Source organism: Lontra canadensis, unplaced genomic scaffold, assembly GCF_010015895.1.
Source record: "Lontra canadensis isolate GAN:19392208 unplaced genomic scaffold, GSC_riverotter_1.0 scaffold242, whole genome shotgun sequence".
Lineage (NCBI taxonomy): Eukaryota > Metazoa > Chordata > Mammalia > Carnivora > Mustelidae > Lontra > Lontra canadensis.
In genome coordinates this window covers 1761-20441 of record NW_022631236.1, presented here as the reverse complement: position 1 = coordinate 20441, position 18681 = coordinate 1761, and the positions used below count along the sequence as shown (strand labels likewise).

The 18681-nt window shown below is 39.0% G+C and overlaps 2 protein-coding genes across 5 annotated transcripts in view; both read right to left on the bottom strand.

The window, feature by feature from the left end:
* LOC116862434 (glycine N-phenylacetyltransferase-like) overlaps positions 1 to 4929 on the bottom strand; it is a 62376-nt gene extending 57447 nt beyond the window's left edge. For 2 of the 4 annotated variants that reach the window (XR_004381632.1, XM_032849713.1), the window contains exon 1: positions 4671 to 4929. The gene's annotated coding sequence lies outside the window, so the exon portion shown is untranslated. Of the gene's footprint in view, positions 1 to 4411; positions 4493 to 4670 lie in introns of those variants that run through there. The other 2 variants (XM_032849715.1, XM_032849714.1) reach the window with 2 other exon arrangements.
* A 5472-nt stretch (positions 4930 to 10401) lies between these two features.
* GLYATL2 (glycine-N-acyltransferase like 2) lies at positions 10402 to 17328 on the bottom strand. Its single transcript, XM_032849703.1, is given in 8 exon segments — positions 10402 to 10428; positions 10430 to 10703; positions 10705 to 10794; positions 13147 to 13327; positions 13421 to 13540; positions 14404 to 14467; positions 15650 to 15757; positions 17251 to 17328. Coding segments are annotated over 8 exon segments (942 nt in total).
* Positions 17329 to 18681: the final 1353 nt, after the last annotated feature.

Sequence of the window (18681 nt, the reverse complement as noted above, 5' to 3'; positions counted from 1 at the left end):
AGTATCCCAGACAAAAACTAAAGGAGTTCGTGACCACTAAACCAGCCCTGAAAGAAATATTAAAAGAGACTCTTTAAATGCAAAGGAGAGACCACAAGTAACAAAGACAAGTAAGGATCAGAGAAAATCTCCAGAAACAACAACAAAACAAGTAATAAAGTGGTAATAAATATATATCAATAATTACTTTGAATGTAAATGAAGTAAATTCTCCAATCAAGAGACATGCAGTATCAGAATGGATAAAAATCAAGAGCCATCTATATGCTGCTTACGAGAGACTCACTTTAGACATAAGGACACCAGCAGACTGCAAATAAGAGGGTGCAGAATCATCTGTCATGCAAATGGATGTCAAAGGAAAGCCTGAGTAGCAATACTTAGACAAACTAGACTTTATAGATTTTATTTATTTATTTATTTGTTTGTTTGTTTGTTTGTTTATTTTTTGAGATAGAGAGAGAGTGGGGGGAGGGGCAGAGGAAGAGGGAGTGGGAGAAGCAGACTCCCCATTAAGCAGGGAACCTGAACCAGGGCTCGATCCCAGGACCCTGGGATCATGACCTGAGCCAAAGACAGATGCTTATCTGACTGAACCACCCAGCTGCCCCCAAACTAGACTTTAAGACAAAGATTGCTAAACAAGGCAAAGGAGGGCATTATATAATTATAAAAGGGATAATCCAACAAGAAAATATAGCAGTTATAAATATTTATGCACTAAACTTAGGAGCACCCAAAAATACAAAACAACAACAAACATAAAGGAACTAATTGATAATAACACAATAATAGTAGGGGACTTTAACACCCCACTTACATCAATAGACAAATCATCAAAAAGAGAAAATAAAAGGGGAACCCTCTTACACTGTTGGTGGGAATGCAAGTTGGTGCAGCCACTTTGGAGAACAGTGTGGAGATTCCTCAAGAAATTAAAAATAGAGCTTCCCTATGACTCTGCCATTGCACTACTGGGTATTTACCCCAAAGATACAGATGTAGTGAAAAAAAGGGCCATCTCTACCCCAATGTTTATAGCAGCAATGGCCACGATCGCCAAACTGTGGAAAGAACCAAGATGCCCTTCAACGGATGAATGGATAAGGAAGATGTGGTCCATATACACTATGGAATATTATGCCTCCATCAGAAAGGATGAATACCCAACTTTTGTAGCAACATGGATGGGACTGGAAGAGATTATGCTGAGTGAAATAAGTCAAGCAGAGAGAGTCAATTATCATATGGTTTCACTTATTTGTGGAGCATAACAAAGAGCATGGAGGACAAGGGGAGATGGAGAGGAGAAGGGAGTTGAGGGAAATTGGAAGGGGAGGTGAACCATGAGAGCCTATGGACTCTGAAAAACAATCTGAGGGTTTTGAAGGGCCGGGGGTGTGGGAGGTTGGGGGAACCAGGTGGTGGGTATTGGAGAGGGCACGGATTACATGGAGCACTGGGTGTGGTGCAAAAACAATGAATACTGTTATGCTGAAAATAAATTTAAAAAATTTTAAAAAAGAGAGAAAATAAACTAGGAAACAATGGCTTTGAATGACATATTGGACCTGATGGACTTAACATATATTCAGAACACTCCAACCTAAAACGGTAGAATACACATTCTTACCAAGTGCACATGGAACATTCTCCAGAATAAATCACATATTAGGTCACAAAACAGACCGCAACAAATACAAAAAGATTGAAATCATACCGTGTACCTTTTCTGACCACACTTTGAAACTAGAAGTCAACCACAAGAAAAAAAAAAAAAGACCACAAATATATGAAGGCTAAACAACATGCTAGTAAACAATGAATGGATCAACCAGGAAATCAAAGAAGAAATTTTTAAAATACATGGGAAACATATAAATGAGAATACAGTAGTCCAAAACTTTGGGGATGTAGCAAAAGCAGTCCTAAGAGAGAAGAATATAGTAATACAGGCCTACCTCAAGAAGCAAGAAAAAAATCTCAAATAAACAAAATAACTTTACATCTAAGGAGCTAGAAAAAGAATAATAAATAAATCCTAAAGCCAGCAGAAGGAAGGAAATAATAAAGATTGGGACAAAAACAAATGATATAGAAACTAAAAAACAGTAGAACAGATCAATGAAATAAGGAGTGGATTCTTTGAAAAAAATTGATAATTTCCTTCATAAATTAAACATATAAAGCATAAAATAAGCATACAGAAGAAAAAAATTAATAAAATTGGTAAACCCCTGGCCAGACTGATACATGAATTCAGGAAAGTCACAGGATACAAAATCAATGTATAGAAATCTGTTGCATTTCTCTACACCAATAATGAAGTAGTAGGAAGAGAAATTAAGGATTCAGTCCCACTTACAATTGCACCAAAAACAATAAGATACCTAAGAATAAACCTGACCGAAGAGGTGAAAGACCTGTACTCTGAAAACTATAAAACACTGATGAAAGAAGTTGAATGGCACCAGGGTGGCTCAGTCAGTTAAGCATCTGCCTTTGGCTCAGGTCATGATCCCAGAGTCCTGGAATCCAGCCCCAGTTCGAGCTCCCTGCTCAACATGGAGTCTGCTCCTCCCTCTCCCTCTGCCCCTCCCCCTGCTTGTGCTCCCTCTTTCAAATAAATGAATAAAATCTTTAAAAAAAAAAAAAGAAATTGAAGGAGACACACACACAAAAAAGGAAAAACATTCCCTGCTCATGGACTAGAAGAACAAATATTGTTAAAATGTTTTTACTAGCCAAGGTAATCTATACATTTAATGCAATTCCTATCAAAATACCAACAATATTTTTCACAGAGCTAGAACAAACAATTCTGAAATTTGTATGGAACCACAAAAGACCTAGCCAAAGCAACCTTGAAAAAGAAAAGCAAAGCTGGAGGCATCACAATTTTCTATTTCAAGTTACATTACAAACTTTAATGATCAAGACAGTATGGTACTGGCACAAAGACAGTATGGTATTGTCACATAGCTCAATAGAAGACAATAGAAAACCGAGAAAGGAATCCACAACTCTATGGTCAGTTAATCTTTACCCAAACAGCAAAGAATATCTAGTGGGTAAAAGCCAGTCTTTTCAAAAACCAGTGTTGGGAAAACTGGACAGCAACATGCAAAAGAATGAAACTGGATCACTGTACACCATACACAAAAATAAATTCAAAATGAATTAAAGACCTAAATGTGAGACTAGAAACCAAAAAATCTAGAGAAGAAGATAGGCAATAGCTAGACATCAGCCATAGCAACTTCTTTCGAGATATGTCCCTGGGGGCAAGGGAAACAAAAGAAAAATGAACTATTGGGATCTCATCAAAATAAAAGTCTTCTGCACAACAAAGGAAACAGTCAACAAAACTAAAAGGCAATCTGTGGAATGGGAGAAGATAATTGCAAATGGTATATCTGATAAAGGGTTAGTTTATTAACCATATACCAAAGAACTCATAAAACTCAACACCCAAAACATGAATAATCCTATTAAAAATGGGCAGAAGACATGAATAGACAATTTTCTGAAGAAGATATACAGGTGGCCAATAGGTACATGAAAAGATGCTCAATATCACTGATTATCAGGGAAATGCAAATCAAACCTACTATGAGATGTCACCTTACACTTGTCAGAATGACTAAACTCAACAACACAAGAAACAACAAGTGCTGGTAAGGATGTGAAGAAAAGGGAACTCTCTTGTATTGTTGGTGGGAATTCAAACTGGTGCAGCCACTCTGGAAAATGGTATGGAGTTTCCTCCAGAAGTTAAAAATAGAATTGCCCTATGATCCAACAATTGAATTATCAGGTATTTACCCAAAGAATAAAAAAATACTAATTCAAAGGATACATGTACCTCTTGATGTTTATAGGAGCATTATCTACAATAGCCAAATTTTGGAAAGAGCCCAAATGTCCATTGACTGATGAGTGGATAAAGAAGATGTGAACACACACACACACACACACACACACACACACACACACACTGGACTATTACTCAGCCATCAAAAAGAATGACATCTTGCCATTTGCAATGACACGGATGGAGCTAGAGAGTGTTATGCTTAGGGAAATCAGCCAATCAGAGAAAGAAAAATACCATATGATTTCACTCATATATGAAATTTAAGAAACAAAACAAATAAGCAAAGGGAGAAAAGAGAGAGGGAGAAGCCAAGAAACAGAGTCTTAACTATGGAAAACACTGAGAGTTACCAGAGGGAAGGTGGGTGGGAGGATGGGTGAAATAGGTATGATGGGGATTAAGGAAGGCACTTGCTGTAATGAGCACCAGGTGTCATATGCCAGGGTTGAATCACTGTATTGTCCACCTGAAACTATTATTACACTGTATATTAACTAATTAGAAATTTAATAAAAACTTTAAAAACCACAGTACCTCCAAAGCAGTAAAGCAAGATTTGTAGAGCTAATTCCGAAGGCAGGCCAAAAGACTGAGGTCAAATTGTATTTCAATAAATGCAATTCTCCAAGGGACTTACAATGTGGAGCTTTATCCAAGCCTCTGTTATCCTAGAAAATAGCAACAGTTAAAGAAATCCCTCCATCTACTTTGTGTTCCCGAAAGGGCTTACCGCAAGGAATCTTACTTCCTCCCACCTGCCTTAGTAAGACTCACTGATGCGCTGCTTGCTTACCTATGACAAGGCCAGACACCGATCCTCCAAATTCTCGATCTCTGCCTTATAAATGATTAGCTGAGCTGTGAGCCACACACTGATAGATCAAAACAAACTGCTTGTTAATCAATGTTGGTTAAATGTCTCTTCTTCCTCTAGACCGAATCAACATACAACCCCTTCTTAATAGCCCCTACCAAGAATAGGCTAAACTTGGATAAAACATTCTCTGAGCTATATTGGTCCTACCCCTTCTACTTCCCACTTCCCCACATGGGATTTTCCAGCCCTGTTTACTCTTCATAAATGATTAGGTTGACTGTTTATCCTCACTGATCCATCTAAAGTTTGTATAAACTTTAATTAAGTTTCTGCCCCCTACACAGGACTCTGGACTTTGTGCCACCCTCCGCCTGAGCCCTCACTTGCACGCAGAAAAACACTCCATGAGCTTTGCTTACTCCTCTCTATTAAAGAATAGCTCTTCTCTGACTGACCTTCAGTTGTTTTTAGATCTTATGGCCTGAGAATTACTCCTGATGAAATTGATCTATTCATCCATTCACTCATTTAATCACTCAATAAATCTTGATTGAGAGCTCACTGTAGTGGCTTTGTAAGGCATCACCACAGCTAGACTGAACTGTCTTTCCTGGAATTTCCTTCCTTGCATGGTTCTAGCTAGAGTGGGCCACATGAGAGGTTCCTAAGAGATATTTGGAGGACAGAGTTACAGCAGCAGGCATTTAGTTGCTAACTCCATGACATGAGGCCTTGCTGGGCTGGCAAAGTGCTTCAACGTCCCCTAGGTTTGGCTTCAGCTTCTCTGTCATAGGAACCAGGGTGTTTAACCCCCTAATGAAGGAACCTGCCCTCTACAGGACATACAGAGTGAGAGAGAGCATGAGAGGGGAGGTCAGAGGGAGAAGCAGACTCCTCATGGAGCTGGGAGCCCGATGTAGGACTCCATCCCAGGACTCTGGGACCATCACCTGAGCTGAAGGCAGTTGCTTAACCAACTGAGCCACCCAGATGCCCTGTTTTGATTTTTTCATATGTGCTCCCTTTTCCCCAGGTTCTTGTCAGTTATTTGGTTCTTGCCAGTGAAGCAGTCCCTGCACTTAACCTTGAATTCCTTTCATGATTTAAGGGGAGAATCTTGACCAGAACCACTAAGGCAATGGTTGTATTATTTTTTTTCTTTATTTCCCCCATGGTTGGGGGAAATGGTTGGCACAATAATGTTAGTTAACACCTCCATCCCATCACATAATTATCTCTTTTTTTGTTATGAGAACATTTAAGATCTACTCTCTTAGCAACTTTCAAGTATCATATTATTAATTATCATCACCATGCTGTACATTAGATCCCCCAGAATTTATTTACCTTATAATGGGAAGTTTGTACCATTTGACCAACATTTCCCCATTACCTCAAACTCCCAGTCCCTGGCAACCACTATTCTACTCTCTGTTCCTTTCAGTTTGGCTTATTTAGATTCCCTACAAAAGTGAGGTCATACAGTATTTGTCTTTCTCTGGCCTATTTAACTTGGTGTGATGTCCTCAGGGTCCATTCATGTTGTCACAAATGGCAAGATTTCCTTCTTTGTTATGACTAGATAATATTCTACTGTGTATGTATACCACAACTTCTGTATCCATTCATCCATTTGTGGACACTTAGGCTGTTTCCATGTCTTAGTTACTGTCTATAATGCTGCAGTAAACATGTAGATACAGATATCTCTTTTTTTTTTAAGATTCTATTTATTTGTCAGAGAGACTGAGCACAAGGAGGGGGAGGGAGTGGCAGGCAAAGGGAGAAGCAGGCTCTGTGCTGAGCAAGGAGCCCCATGTGGGACTCAGTCCTAGAACTCTGGGATCATGACCTGAGTGGAAGGCAGATGCTTAACTGACTGAACTACGAAGGCATCACCAGATATCTCTTTGAGATTGTGATTTCCATATATATATATATATATATATATATATATATATATATATATATGAAAAAATAAATATATATCTCCAAATGCCAAGCAAGCACGCGGCCCAAATCCCTAGACAATGCATGCCAATTCTCCCGAACTTTCTACCCAAACTGATATCGATTTGGGTAGAAAGCTCGTGAGAAGTGGCCGGAAACCTCTGGCGAACTTGGTGAACCTTTATATCTATATAGACATATAGATATAACATATATGCATCTATATATATAGATATAGATATAGATATAGATATAGATATAGATATACATAGATATGAAGGTAATGAAACATAACCTATATATGAAATATAACATATACACACACACACACACACACCCAGAAGTGGGTTTGCTGGATCATAAGATAGTTCTAGTTTTAATTTTTTGAGGAACCCACATACTGTTTCCACAGTATTTTACACCATCTGACACAAAGTAAAGACTCAATAAATTATGAAGTATTTATACCAACATAACCATCTATTTAGCCACTCCACTTACCAAGGACAAAGACTCATTCATTCCACAAGTACCTCTAGAAAGCCTACTGCGTGCTGGGTATGGGGACTTGAAAAAGACCTCAGACCAGAATAGAGGCAGCTGTGCCATATCTTGAATGGTATCAAGACAGTAGAAGTACAGTATTTCTGAAGATTAATCTGACATTAGCTAGGAGCATCTCGTAAAAAGGTCACATGACAATAAGAAGCCAAGTTGAATTTGATGCCAGATTACCAGGGACATAACATTGATGTATTGCTTCAACATGTGCACACACACACACACACACAGAAACAAAAACATGATGTTCAATAAATACATTTGGCTGAGACAGGAGATTCAAGGGAGTTGGCACATTTTGGTATTTGCCTGTATTGATAATGGACAAAGCCCTATACAGGACACTTTGAAAGCTTTGATGAAACCATTCTAATATTTGGAATTTATCCAAAGAAAATAATTCAAATGAAAAATGCTCTATGAACAATTTTGTAAAGCAATACTAACTCACGGAGAAGTACTAGACACAGTCTCAGACAGTTTACATAAATAATGAACGATTATTATTTTACAAATCTAAGACCCATTAACATGAAAGATATGATATATATGCTGGTATATGGAGTCTTAAGATAAACACAAAAAAGATGGAAAATGACAATACATAAATTCTAATCAGATATGTAAAGTCTTTTGTATGCATATTTATATAAATCACATAAGTATGACAGCAGCAATGTCCACAATAGCCAAACTATGGAAAGAGCCCAGATAAATAAATAAATATTTATTTATTCACAGATGAATAAATAAAGAAGATGAGGTATTTTATATACAACACACACAATGGAATATTAGCCATTAAAAAGAATAAAATCTTACCATTTGTAACAATATGGATGGAACTAGATGGTATTATGCTAAGTGAAATAAGTCAATCAGAGAAAGACCATTAGATGATTTCATTCCTATGTGGAATTTAAAATAGAAAGCAGAGGATCATAAGGGAAGGGAGGGAAAAATAAAACAAGACAAGATCAGAGAGGAAGACAACCATAAGGGACTCTTAACTATAGGAAACAAACAGGATTGCTGGAGGGGAGGTTGGTGGGGGGGATGGGATAACTGAATAATGGGCATTAAGGAGGGCACATGATGTAATGAGCACTGGGTGTTTTTTGCAACTGATGATCACTAAACTACTAAACTCTACCTCTGAAACTAAGAATACACTATATGTTAATTAATTTAATCTAAATAAAATTTTTAAAAATATGAAAATATAAAAGGAAACACCAAATAATATCATAGGAGTGTTACAGTTAAGATTTTTTTAAATTAAAATTTTATGGCTTTAAATTTACACTTAATTTCATCTGTTCTGTGGTCCTCTTACTAGAATCTACCTCATCCTTTTGCAACTTCGAGCAGGACACTTAATTTCCCTGGTCATCATTTATCCAAGGGAGAAAATCTGACTACCTTAGAATGTTAGTAGAGGATGGAATAAGATAATGTTTACATAGTATGTCTGTAAATTGTGTTTTCTGTCACCCAAACCAGCATATTCCTTCTAGAGGCTGTTTGAGTGTCTCTCCTCTACCAACAGCTGACTCTCAAATCTCCTTGCATTTCTTTATCAGTTCAGAACAAGAGCCTGGCTTTGTCCTGTCAAGAATTTCTCACAGAGGGACGCCTGGGTGGCTCAGTTGGTTAAGCAGCTGCCTTCGGCTCAGGTCATGATCCCAGCGTCCTGGGATCGAGTCCCGCATCGGGCTCCTTGCTCTGCAGGGAGCCTGCTTCTCCCTCTGCCTCTGCCTGCCATTCTGTCTGCCTGTGCTCGCTCTCTCTCCCTCTCTCTCTGACAAATAAATAAAATCTTAAAAAAAAAAAAAAAGAATTTCTCACAGAAAAGGGTATTGCCCTATACACAGTGGGTGCCTGATAGAGGTTTCTGAAATGGAAGACCTTTTTAGCCCAGCATAATTCTCAACCCAAACGAGTTCAGAAATTCTTACCCACATCCAACAGTAGCATTTTGATTCATTCTCTTACAGTGGGGAAAGCAAAAGGAGATGAGGGGTCCCAGAGCAATGATTCTCCCTTGTTCTCAAACCTGCAAAGCTGTCAATCTTCTTCTGTCTATCTGCAGAGATCCCCAAGTAAAGACAAAAGGGTGCCGGTCCTTCTAGAAGATGAAAGGCACCATCAGCACAAACTTTTGGCAGCAGGGTATGAAAGTCAGTCCCTCCCTCAGGATCCCACATTCAGAGAGGCTCCAAAATATTGACATGTTGGCAGCTTGACCTCTGAGGCTCTTTTCCCGGAAGGCTCAGGTGTTCTCTGGTCTTACAGTTCCTTCCATTACTCAGCACCTCTGTCTGGACTGTGAAATCAGCTGGCTAAGCACAGGAAGGTAGATGGACCTCTATAAAAAATACCTCTTTTCTTTCCTTCCCCTTTCACAAGCACCAACAAGAAGAGAAAGCTATTGTTAAGATTTGACTTTTAGAATCAGAGTTTTTAACTGTAAGTAAAGAAATTACTTATTGGGGGTCCCTGGGTGGTGCAGTTGGTTAAGCATCCAACTCTTGGTTGGAGGTCATGATCTCAGAGCCCCACTTTGGGTTCCACACTCAGTGCAGAGTCTGCTTGAATTTCTCTCTCCCTTTTCCTCTGCCTCTGCCTCTTGCAAATAAATAAATCTTAAAAAAAAAGCTAATAAAAAAAACAAACTTAAAAAAAAATTTCACTTATGACCACATAACTTAATTCAGTAGAGTATCTCAAAACTCTTGAGAGGATTTTGATCCTCTCAATCAAAGGCTGTGGGGCCTTGAGAGGTTCTTTGGAAAATTTTGTCAGAGGGAGGGGAAGATACCAGAGAAGACACTTTTCAAATCAGTCTTTTTATTTTCAAGCACAGAAGCATGGAAAAACAGGATTCTCTCATGAAAGAAGACTTCAAAGAGTAAAATGTTGCTTTGAAAGGTTTATCTTGGCACTAATGATTGACATTGGTTGATTTTAATTCTGAGAGGTCTGTCAACATAAAGGCAAAACATAACACCAAAAGTTCAAGTTTCCATTTTTCTCTATTATGGAGGAGGACAAAAATATTATATAAGAGTGGGTTAAGTAATGCATGGAGCCCAAATAATTGGATTTTTTTCTGCTAATATAAATTATAATGTTTGTTTTTGAACTGGTATTTTTTTCACTGGTAAGGAAGGCTTGTAATGGACAGTGGCACTAATCAATAATATTTTCTAGGAGTGCATTTCCCACTGATGCCAGCCACAGGGAGCAACCTTAAGCCCTATACTTCTCAGTGCCTGAAGGTTTTCTTCATCTCTTGACACATGGAAATAAAATGGCATTTTTTTCTGAATAAAATACTTTATGAAGTGAAAACAGATTTTCTTCATGTAGCCTTTGTCTCGGTATTTGGGGACAGTGTAACCCATTCTCATCACACAAGACTGTTCCATCATAATCCAAGAAATAGGGTCCCCCTCTGGACCCAGCACACCAAATCCTGGAAAATTCTGGAGGCAGCAAGCTCCTTTCATTTTTTCCAAAGTTCCACTGCTCATTCACAAGCCCCACATGGGAAGCATCCAAGAAGATGTTCTGAAATCTTCCTTTCCTGTCAACAAAAGAATGTGCATTTATTCAGCCAACATTTACAAAACACCAGGATTGCAGAGAATAAGACATCAACCCTTTGCTTGAGGATCCCACAGCCTAGAAGAAGAAACAGAAGGGCAAAAAAACTACTAATTCTTTGTCTGCTTCAAAAATGTTGCCAAATAATTAAGAGGGAGCTAACTGTATGTGCTTTATGATACACATAGTATAATACATCTCAAAAAAGTCTAATCGTGTATCTGAAGAAAGAAGAAAATAAGATATGTCTTAAAAGAGGAAGGATATAGATAGACCAGAGTTGTTTTTGTTTTTGATTTTGTTTGCCTGAATTTTGTTTGAGGATGCATGTGTGGAACACACAAATTTTGAATTCTACCCACAAAATATCTAAGTGCATAAGATAATATTCCTTTCAACAGATATTTCAGTAAAATATGTATCACAGGAAGGTGAAAGACGTGTTGATCTTATGATTTCATGTGTCCAAAAGCCCATCCATCACCACATGCCTCTAGAGAAGTGCCAAAAATGCAATGTAAGAAACACCAATATAGGAAAAAGAATACTGGAATTTCCAATGGTAATGGTTACAATTTAATCCTAATTCTCTCACTGGACAAATTATCTGAGACTGAGTCTTTTCATCTGCAGAATCAGAACCACATCATCTATGGGTGGAGGAGGTTGGGACAGGTGGAAGAGCCCTAAGAAGTTTCACCTATCCCCAGGGAGGAGGAGTTTTCCAGAATTGGTCAGTTTCAAGGTCACTCAGATATTAATGGAGAATTCTTTATTTTTTCTTTGATCCCTTATTATCCAGTTATAACGTTCTCTAAAGACTGCCAGTGATGCCACTTAGTTATGTAACCTTCCAGTAGCGCTCTGTAATTTTAGATGTTTACATGTTATGATAGCATACTATATATGTTACTCAATTTTATTTGTTGTTGCTTTTCACCTAGCCATACATTTTGAAATTCTTCCCATATAGTTCATATAGAGCTGCTTCCTTCTTGTTAATGGCTGCTTATTATTCCAATGTGTGGATTATACCATAACAAATCGACCTGTGTTGCTACTGAAGGACACATTTGTCATTTCATATGTTATGCTCTCACATATTGAATTCATCTAAATCTTAAAATCCAATTTGGGAATATCTTCTATAATATACATATTCTTTTACCTAACTATTTCAATTCCAGGACTCATCTTTCAGAAATAGTTATACAATTTGGGCAATGATCTGTTTATGAAGATATTTCTTGTAGAATTTTTGTTACTAGGAAGAATTGGAGATAAATTGAAAGTGTGCTAAAATGGGAATACATAACTGTGCTTCTCCCACTTATAGAAATCTGTGCAACTGCCAAAATGAATGAAACATATCTCTATGAGCATACATGAAAGGTTTACATAGCATACTGCTGAGGGAAAAAAAAAACTGCAGTACAGTATCTGCATATGTTGTTAAAAAAAAAAGAACAAGAAAACAAAACCAATTCATACATGCAGAGTACTAAAAGCACACACACCAATTTTTAAGAATATTTACACCTACACCACCATCAAAAAGAATGAAATCTTGCCATTTGCAAGGTTGTGGATGGAACTAGAGAGTATAATGCTAAGCAAAAGAAGTCAGAGAAAGATAATTATCATATGATTTCACTCATGTGTAATTTAAAAAAGAAAACAGATGAACATAGGGAAAGGGAAGGAAAAATAAAATGAGATTAAAACAGAGAGGGAGGCAAACTATGAGACTCTTTTAACTATAAGGGCAAACTGAGGGTTGCAGGAGGGGAGCAATTGGGTGATGGGCGTTAAGAAGGGCACTTGATGTAATGAGCACTGGGTGTTATATGCAATGGATGAATCCCAAAATCTACCCTGAAACTAAAAAAATACACGGTATGTTAACTAACTTTAATGTAAATTTAAAAATTTTTAAAAAGAATATTTATACCTGGACAGGAAGATTGTGGGGAATCCAAGTGAGCAAACCTTTCACTTTTTACTTTGAATACTAGTATAGTTTGTAGAGCATGTAATATTTTTGCAAGAAATATACGTAATTTCAGTAAAGACTCTCTAATGTCACCATGATGTCCAGGACCCTCCCAGGGGGACTTGTATGAGAACTAAGTGAGTTATACATGGAAAGGACCTCATCTAATGAAGACCCTGCCCCAGCTCAGCAAACTTCTGCTAATAGAGTTCCCTTCCGTTACCCCTACAAGTGTGTACTGCATAGTTTATTGTCAAACTGTGCATTTCTGAGTGTGGTCCTTATGACAACTGAATGATTTGTTATTAGGAATTTGGGAAGCAACACAAAAAATCTCACTTGCTATCTTCATCCACTTTGGGCATGCTAAATGACTCCACCAAAGCCATCTGGTCATCACTTGATGTCTTGGGTTCCACTGGTATTTCTGTCATAATGAGTGTGGTCTTCAAGTGATCTACCTGCGCTGATTTTGCAGCTGAAATCTTTCTTAATACCTCCCCCACATTCACTTGGCAACCTGGAGAGAGGAGAAAAACGGGCAGTGTCTATCCCCTTCCACATCTAATGTGAAAGAACCAAGGGTCTTTGCCTTTTAACTTGGATCAGTTACCTTGGATCTGGAAAGTTTGTTCCCAACTGATAACCTGGGGGCATGCCAGGACTTCCTCTAACTTGTCAGGAGCTTCGGTGAAGATGTGGTAAGTGTTGGTATAATGATCCAGGTCATCTCCTGATACAACAAATATTAATCATATGACAGTATGATTTACAAATTGTTCTTGCATATGTCTGGAGTGCGAGAGGCTCAGTTGTTTAATACCCTCTGTTTGGGGGATGCCTGGGTGGCTCAGTTGGTTAAGTGTGGCTCAGTCGGTTAAGTGTCTGCCTTCAGCTCAGGTCACAGTCCTGGGGTCCTGGGATTGAGTCCCACATCAGTCTCCTTGCTCAGAGGGGACCCTGCTTCTCCCTTTGCCTGCTTCTCCTCCTGCGTGTGCTCTCTTTCTCTCTGACAAATAAATAAATAAACACATATTTTTTGAAAAAATATCCTGTGTTTTTCCCAGAGGTGCAGACAGAAAATGGTCTTGGAGTCCCTTGAACAATAATCACTAGGGACAGACCGAAGGTGGTGTTTTGAGGCAGCTGTTGGTAAGGTGGGAAGCAGCTCCATTGTCTGAGATGGAAGTTGCCCCAGAAATAGGGCGTGTTAAGGGTTTTTGTTTTTTTTTAATTTCTTTTCAGGGTAACAGTATTCATTGTTTTTGCACCACACCCAGTGCTCCATGCAATCCGTGCCCTCTTTAATACCCACCACCTGGTTCCCCCAACCTCCCCCCCCTTCAAAACCCTCAGATTGTTTTTCGTGTTAAGGGTTTTAAAGAGAGAGTGCCTACCTTGTGGAGAGTAGGGAACAGAGTGGGTATCAGGACTTGAAGTCTGTGAAGAGACCATGCCCAGGCTAATTCGGACTCAGCACTCTGGTGCTGGCATGGTGATTGGCTCTTGATGAGCATGTGAATAGAGAGGACTTTCAGGAAGAACAGTCACGCTGGAGGGAAGGGCCTGTCTCCCAGGCCCCTCATTCCTGCTTACCTTCTGCAGCTAACACTCCCTTAGAGGTTGTTACAGGTGAGTTGTGCTCTAATTTTCCTGATAACTATGTAAATGGAGAAGTGTGGGAAGAGGGGTTAAAATATCCCTACTCTGGGGTGGAAGAGATTTGCTACTTATACCCCCCAAATCTGTAAGATGGGAAAGATATTTTCTTTAAATACACAGTTGCCTCTTTTTTCTTTTCTTCTTCTTCTTCTTTTTTTTTTTAGATTTTATTTGTTTATCTGAGAGAGAGAGAGAGAGAGATTATGTGTGTGCATGTGCACAGGAGGGGTAAAGTGAGAAGCAGACTCCCCACTGAGGCGGGATTCCCCACATGGGACTCTATCCCAGACCCTGAAATCATGACCTGAGCTGAAGGCCGACACCCAACAACTGAGCCACCCAGGCACCCCACACAGTTGGCTCTTGAATAACACTAGTTTGAATGGTGCAGGTCCACTTTCAAGCAAATTTTAAAAAATAAATACAATATAATGCTGTAAATGTATTTTCCCTTAGGATTTCAATAACATTTTATTTTCTCTAGCTTACTTTATTGTAAGAATCTGGTATACAATACCAGAGCATATAAAATATGTGTTAATAGACTGCTTATGTTATTGGGAAGGCTCTGGTCAACAGTAGGCTACTAGTTGTTGAGTTTTTGAAGACTCAGGAGTTCTATACAGATTTTTGACTGTGCGGGAGTTGGTATCCCTAACATCTGTGTTGTTCAAGGGTCAACTGTACATGACTTATATCATGTTTAACAGTGCTCTGACACAGTAGTTTTTATCAACTTTGCTTTTATAGCTAAGAAAGCCACAGTCGTCTAACATCACACAACTAGTCACTTGGCAGATTTAGATCTGAAACCCAACATTGATTCAGATATTATTGTATTATAGTGCTTTAGTCCCAGGGAAAGCAAAACATTTCCTAATTCTCTCCAGCCACAAACATCTATCTTGAGGTATATGCCTGTTACAAGAATCTCAATGGAAAAAAAATTGACCAGATGGGATCCCGATGTTATTTACAAGCCCTGGATTATTGGCTATTTGGTTTATACCCATGACTTATTTCACTATCCTCCCCTTCTCTCCAAGCAGCCCTTCCAAAATCTATATGGGTCAGGGGTGCCAAGGTTCTTCTCCGCAGCCCCCAGATTCAGTTCCCTCATTTCCACACGGAGACCATCCTGATTGTGACTGGCTTGGTACTCAGTAGCTGGTACTCTTACCTCTTTCCAATGCCGAGTAATTACCGTCTGATAATCTGGCCAGGCATCCACCAGCATCTCCATGTTGAATGGGGTTTTATTTTTAATGTTGAAAATGGCACCATATGCCTAAAAAAGCAACAGATGAACAGGTGAAAATGACATTTTCCTTTGAGATAGGGTCTTAGAAGTAGTTTGGGAAATAAACCAAGAGTTAGGAGCACTTGAGGGGATCAAGCTAGCGATTTCAGGATGGTTCCCCAAACTACCCATTGGAGGGTATGCTGGGGAAAAAAAAAAAAACAGGAAGGGTCCACAAAATCTAAGGAAATAGCTGATTCAAGAGGAACTGGCTCCCCTGACATTCATTCACTTATTTTTCTGAAAATTCATTCCTTTTTTTTTTCCCACTTCATACTATACCATTTTGGGGGCACATATTGTGTGTCAGATTTGTGTCAAGTGTGGAGAATTCCAAGATAAGTATGACATGGCCACTGCATTCAAGTAGGATGGAGCAGGATGGAGCACCTGGGTGGCTCAGTGGGTTAAGCTTCTGCCTTTAGCTCAGGTCATGATCCCAGGGTCCTGAGATCTCTGCTTGCCAGGGAGCCTGCTTCCCCATCTCTCTCTCTCTGCCTGCCTCTCTGCCTACTTGTGATCTCTGTCTGTCAAATAAATAAATAAATATATTTTTTAAAAAAGAAGTCTAGCAGGATGGAGAGGTACACAGTCTGATCTTAATAGGGCACATGTTCTGATAGATGCATGCACATGGCTGTGTGGGGTCTCAAGGAAGAAAAGCATTACCTGTCAGGGAGTGTTGGGAGACTTACAGAAGAAGTAATATTTGAATCTGGTCTTCAGGGACAAGTTAAGTCTTTTCCTGGCAAAACAAAGAAGGAAGGCAAGTAATTTCTGGTGAGAGAAAAAGCATGCTTGAGTACCTGAAGGTGTGGCAGATTGTGTCATACCTGCAGAGCTCTGAGAGGCTTAGTGATTGTACTTTGTGGTATGTAGCAGGGATGTGTTGCAAGATGAAGTGGAGAGGCTGGGACATTTTGTGATCAACCTCACAATTAAGGGGTGTAGACTTTATGCCTTGAACTGAAAGTTTAAAACAAGGGAGAGGTATGATCATATTTGTGTCAGATAGATGACTCTGATCACCATCTGTAGGTGAGTTAGTAATACTGCAGAAAAGCGGGTATTGCAATAGCCCGGAGCAGATAAGGAAATCTACTAGAGATAGCAGTAAAATGGATTTGAACAAGTTTTAAGAGGCCAAAGGTGGAGGAGGAAGAGGCGGAGGCCAAGGACCAGGAGGAAGAAGGAGGAGGAGAAGGGGAGAAGAAGAAGGAGGAGGAGGAGGAGAAGGGGGGGAGGAAGAAGAAGAAGAAGAGAGGAGGGAGACAAGGAAGAAGAAGAGGAAGGGGAGAAGGGGATGAGGAAGAGGAAGAAGAAGAAGAAAAGTAGATGCCTGATACGGGTATTAAGACCATCCCTGCAGAGGGAATCTGACTTTAGATTTGTATTTTAATCTGCCCTGGGCAGGTTCTGAACCCTGAATTTATACTCCCACACTTTACTTCTCTCTCCCAGGTTTCTCCCAACTCTCTCACCTTCAAGGACTCAGGGATGCTCTTTTCCAGGGATTCATACAGAATCTGCAGCTTTTGGGGTTCATGAAGCACAAACATCTTGTATAGCACTTCAGCCCTCTTCTCTCAGGAAGATGACCTAAGGAAAAAATCATGCGAACAGAAATATCTTGAAGGATGAGACAGGTGTCCAGGAAAAGGAGGAAGGAGGAATCACCTAGGACATCATATATTGCCAGAAATAAAGGGCTTTAGAAATTATCAAGCCGAAAGCTTTCATTCTGTAAATGAGATACTAAAGCTCAGAGCTGCAGCTCGACCTTGGGGCTCCTGGGTGATCTTCCTACAATTCCACAGAAAGTACCATAACACAACTTGTGAAATGAACCTCTTCATGCCCATTTGATTCAAATTCGGCCAAGACTCTAAGAAGCAAATGTCACTAGCTGTCCAGCTGCAAGTGAAGAACAATGAATCTTTCAGAGAAACTGTCCCAGGGGACCCTGAAGTCCTTGGGCATTGAAATACTTGCTCTAATGTTGCTGTAAGATTAGTATTTTAAGTCATCATGAAAGAATGCGATCTTCTGGAAAAGATTCTAAAGACCATATTACATGTAGTTGCTTTTTTCTGAGGAACAAAATCATAGGAAGGAAAAATTATTGATCAAGGATGATATTACCCAAGTATAAGTTGGCTAAATATAGAAACTGAAATTATATCCTAGAAACCTTAAAAATAGAGCAAACCTTTTCATTCAATAATTTCACTTTTAGAAACTCAACCCAAGGAAGCAATAATAGATATCTATAGAGATGTAAATACAAAGAAATTCATTGCAGTATTATGATACAGTAAATTCAGAAACTATCTAAAACTAGGAAATGAGTCTGGCTCGGTCAGAAGAGCATGTGACTCTTGATCTCCAGGTTGAGAGTTCGAGTCCCACATTGGGTGGAGAGGTTACTTAAATAAATAAAACTTTAAAAAAATAGAAATGATCCTAAGTCCATTATAGAGGAATGCTTAAATTAATCATGGTATATCCAAATTATGGATTACCAGGCAACTGTGAAAATGATGTCTTCAAAGTGTATTTAAAGACAGAGAAAAATGACCATGTTATAAACAAAGGAAAATATCTAATATAATCCCAAATGAGTAATATAAAGATGGACAAGTAAATGGTTACCTATGTATATGTATGTATGTATGTGCATATCCACCAAATTCATTCTAAAACAAAGTAGTAATTAAACAAGATACACATATGAACTTTTTTCCAGTCTTATTCACAAGAATATCTGACTATAGGGGTGGCTCAGTGGGTTAAGCTTCTGCCTTTAGCTCAGGTCATGATCTCAGGGTCCTGGGATCGAGTCCCACATTGGGCTCTCTGCTCGGTGGGGATCCTGCTTCCCCTCTCTCTCTGCCTACTTGTGATCTCTCTTT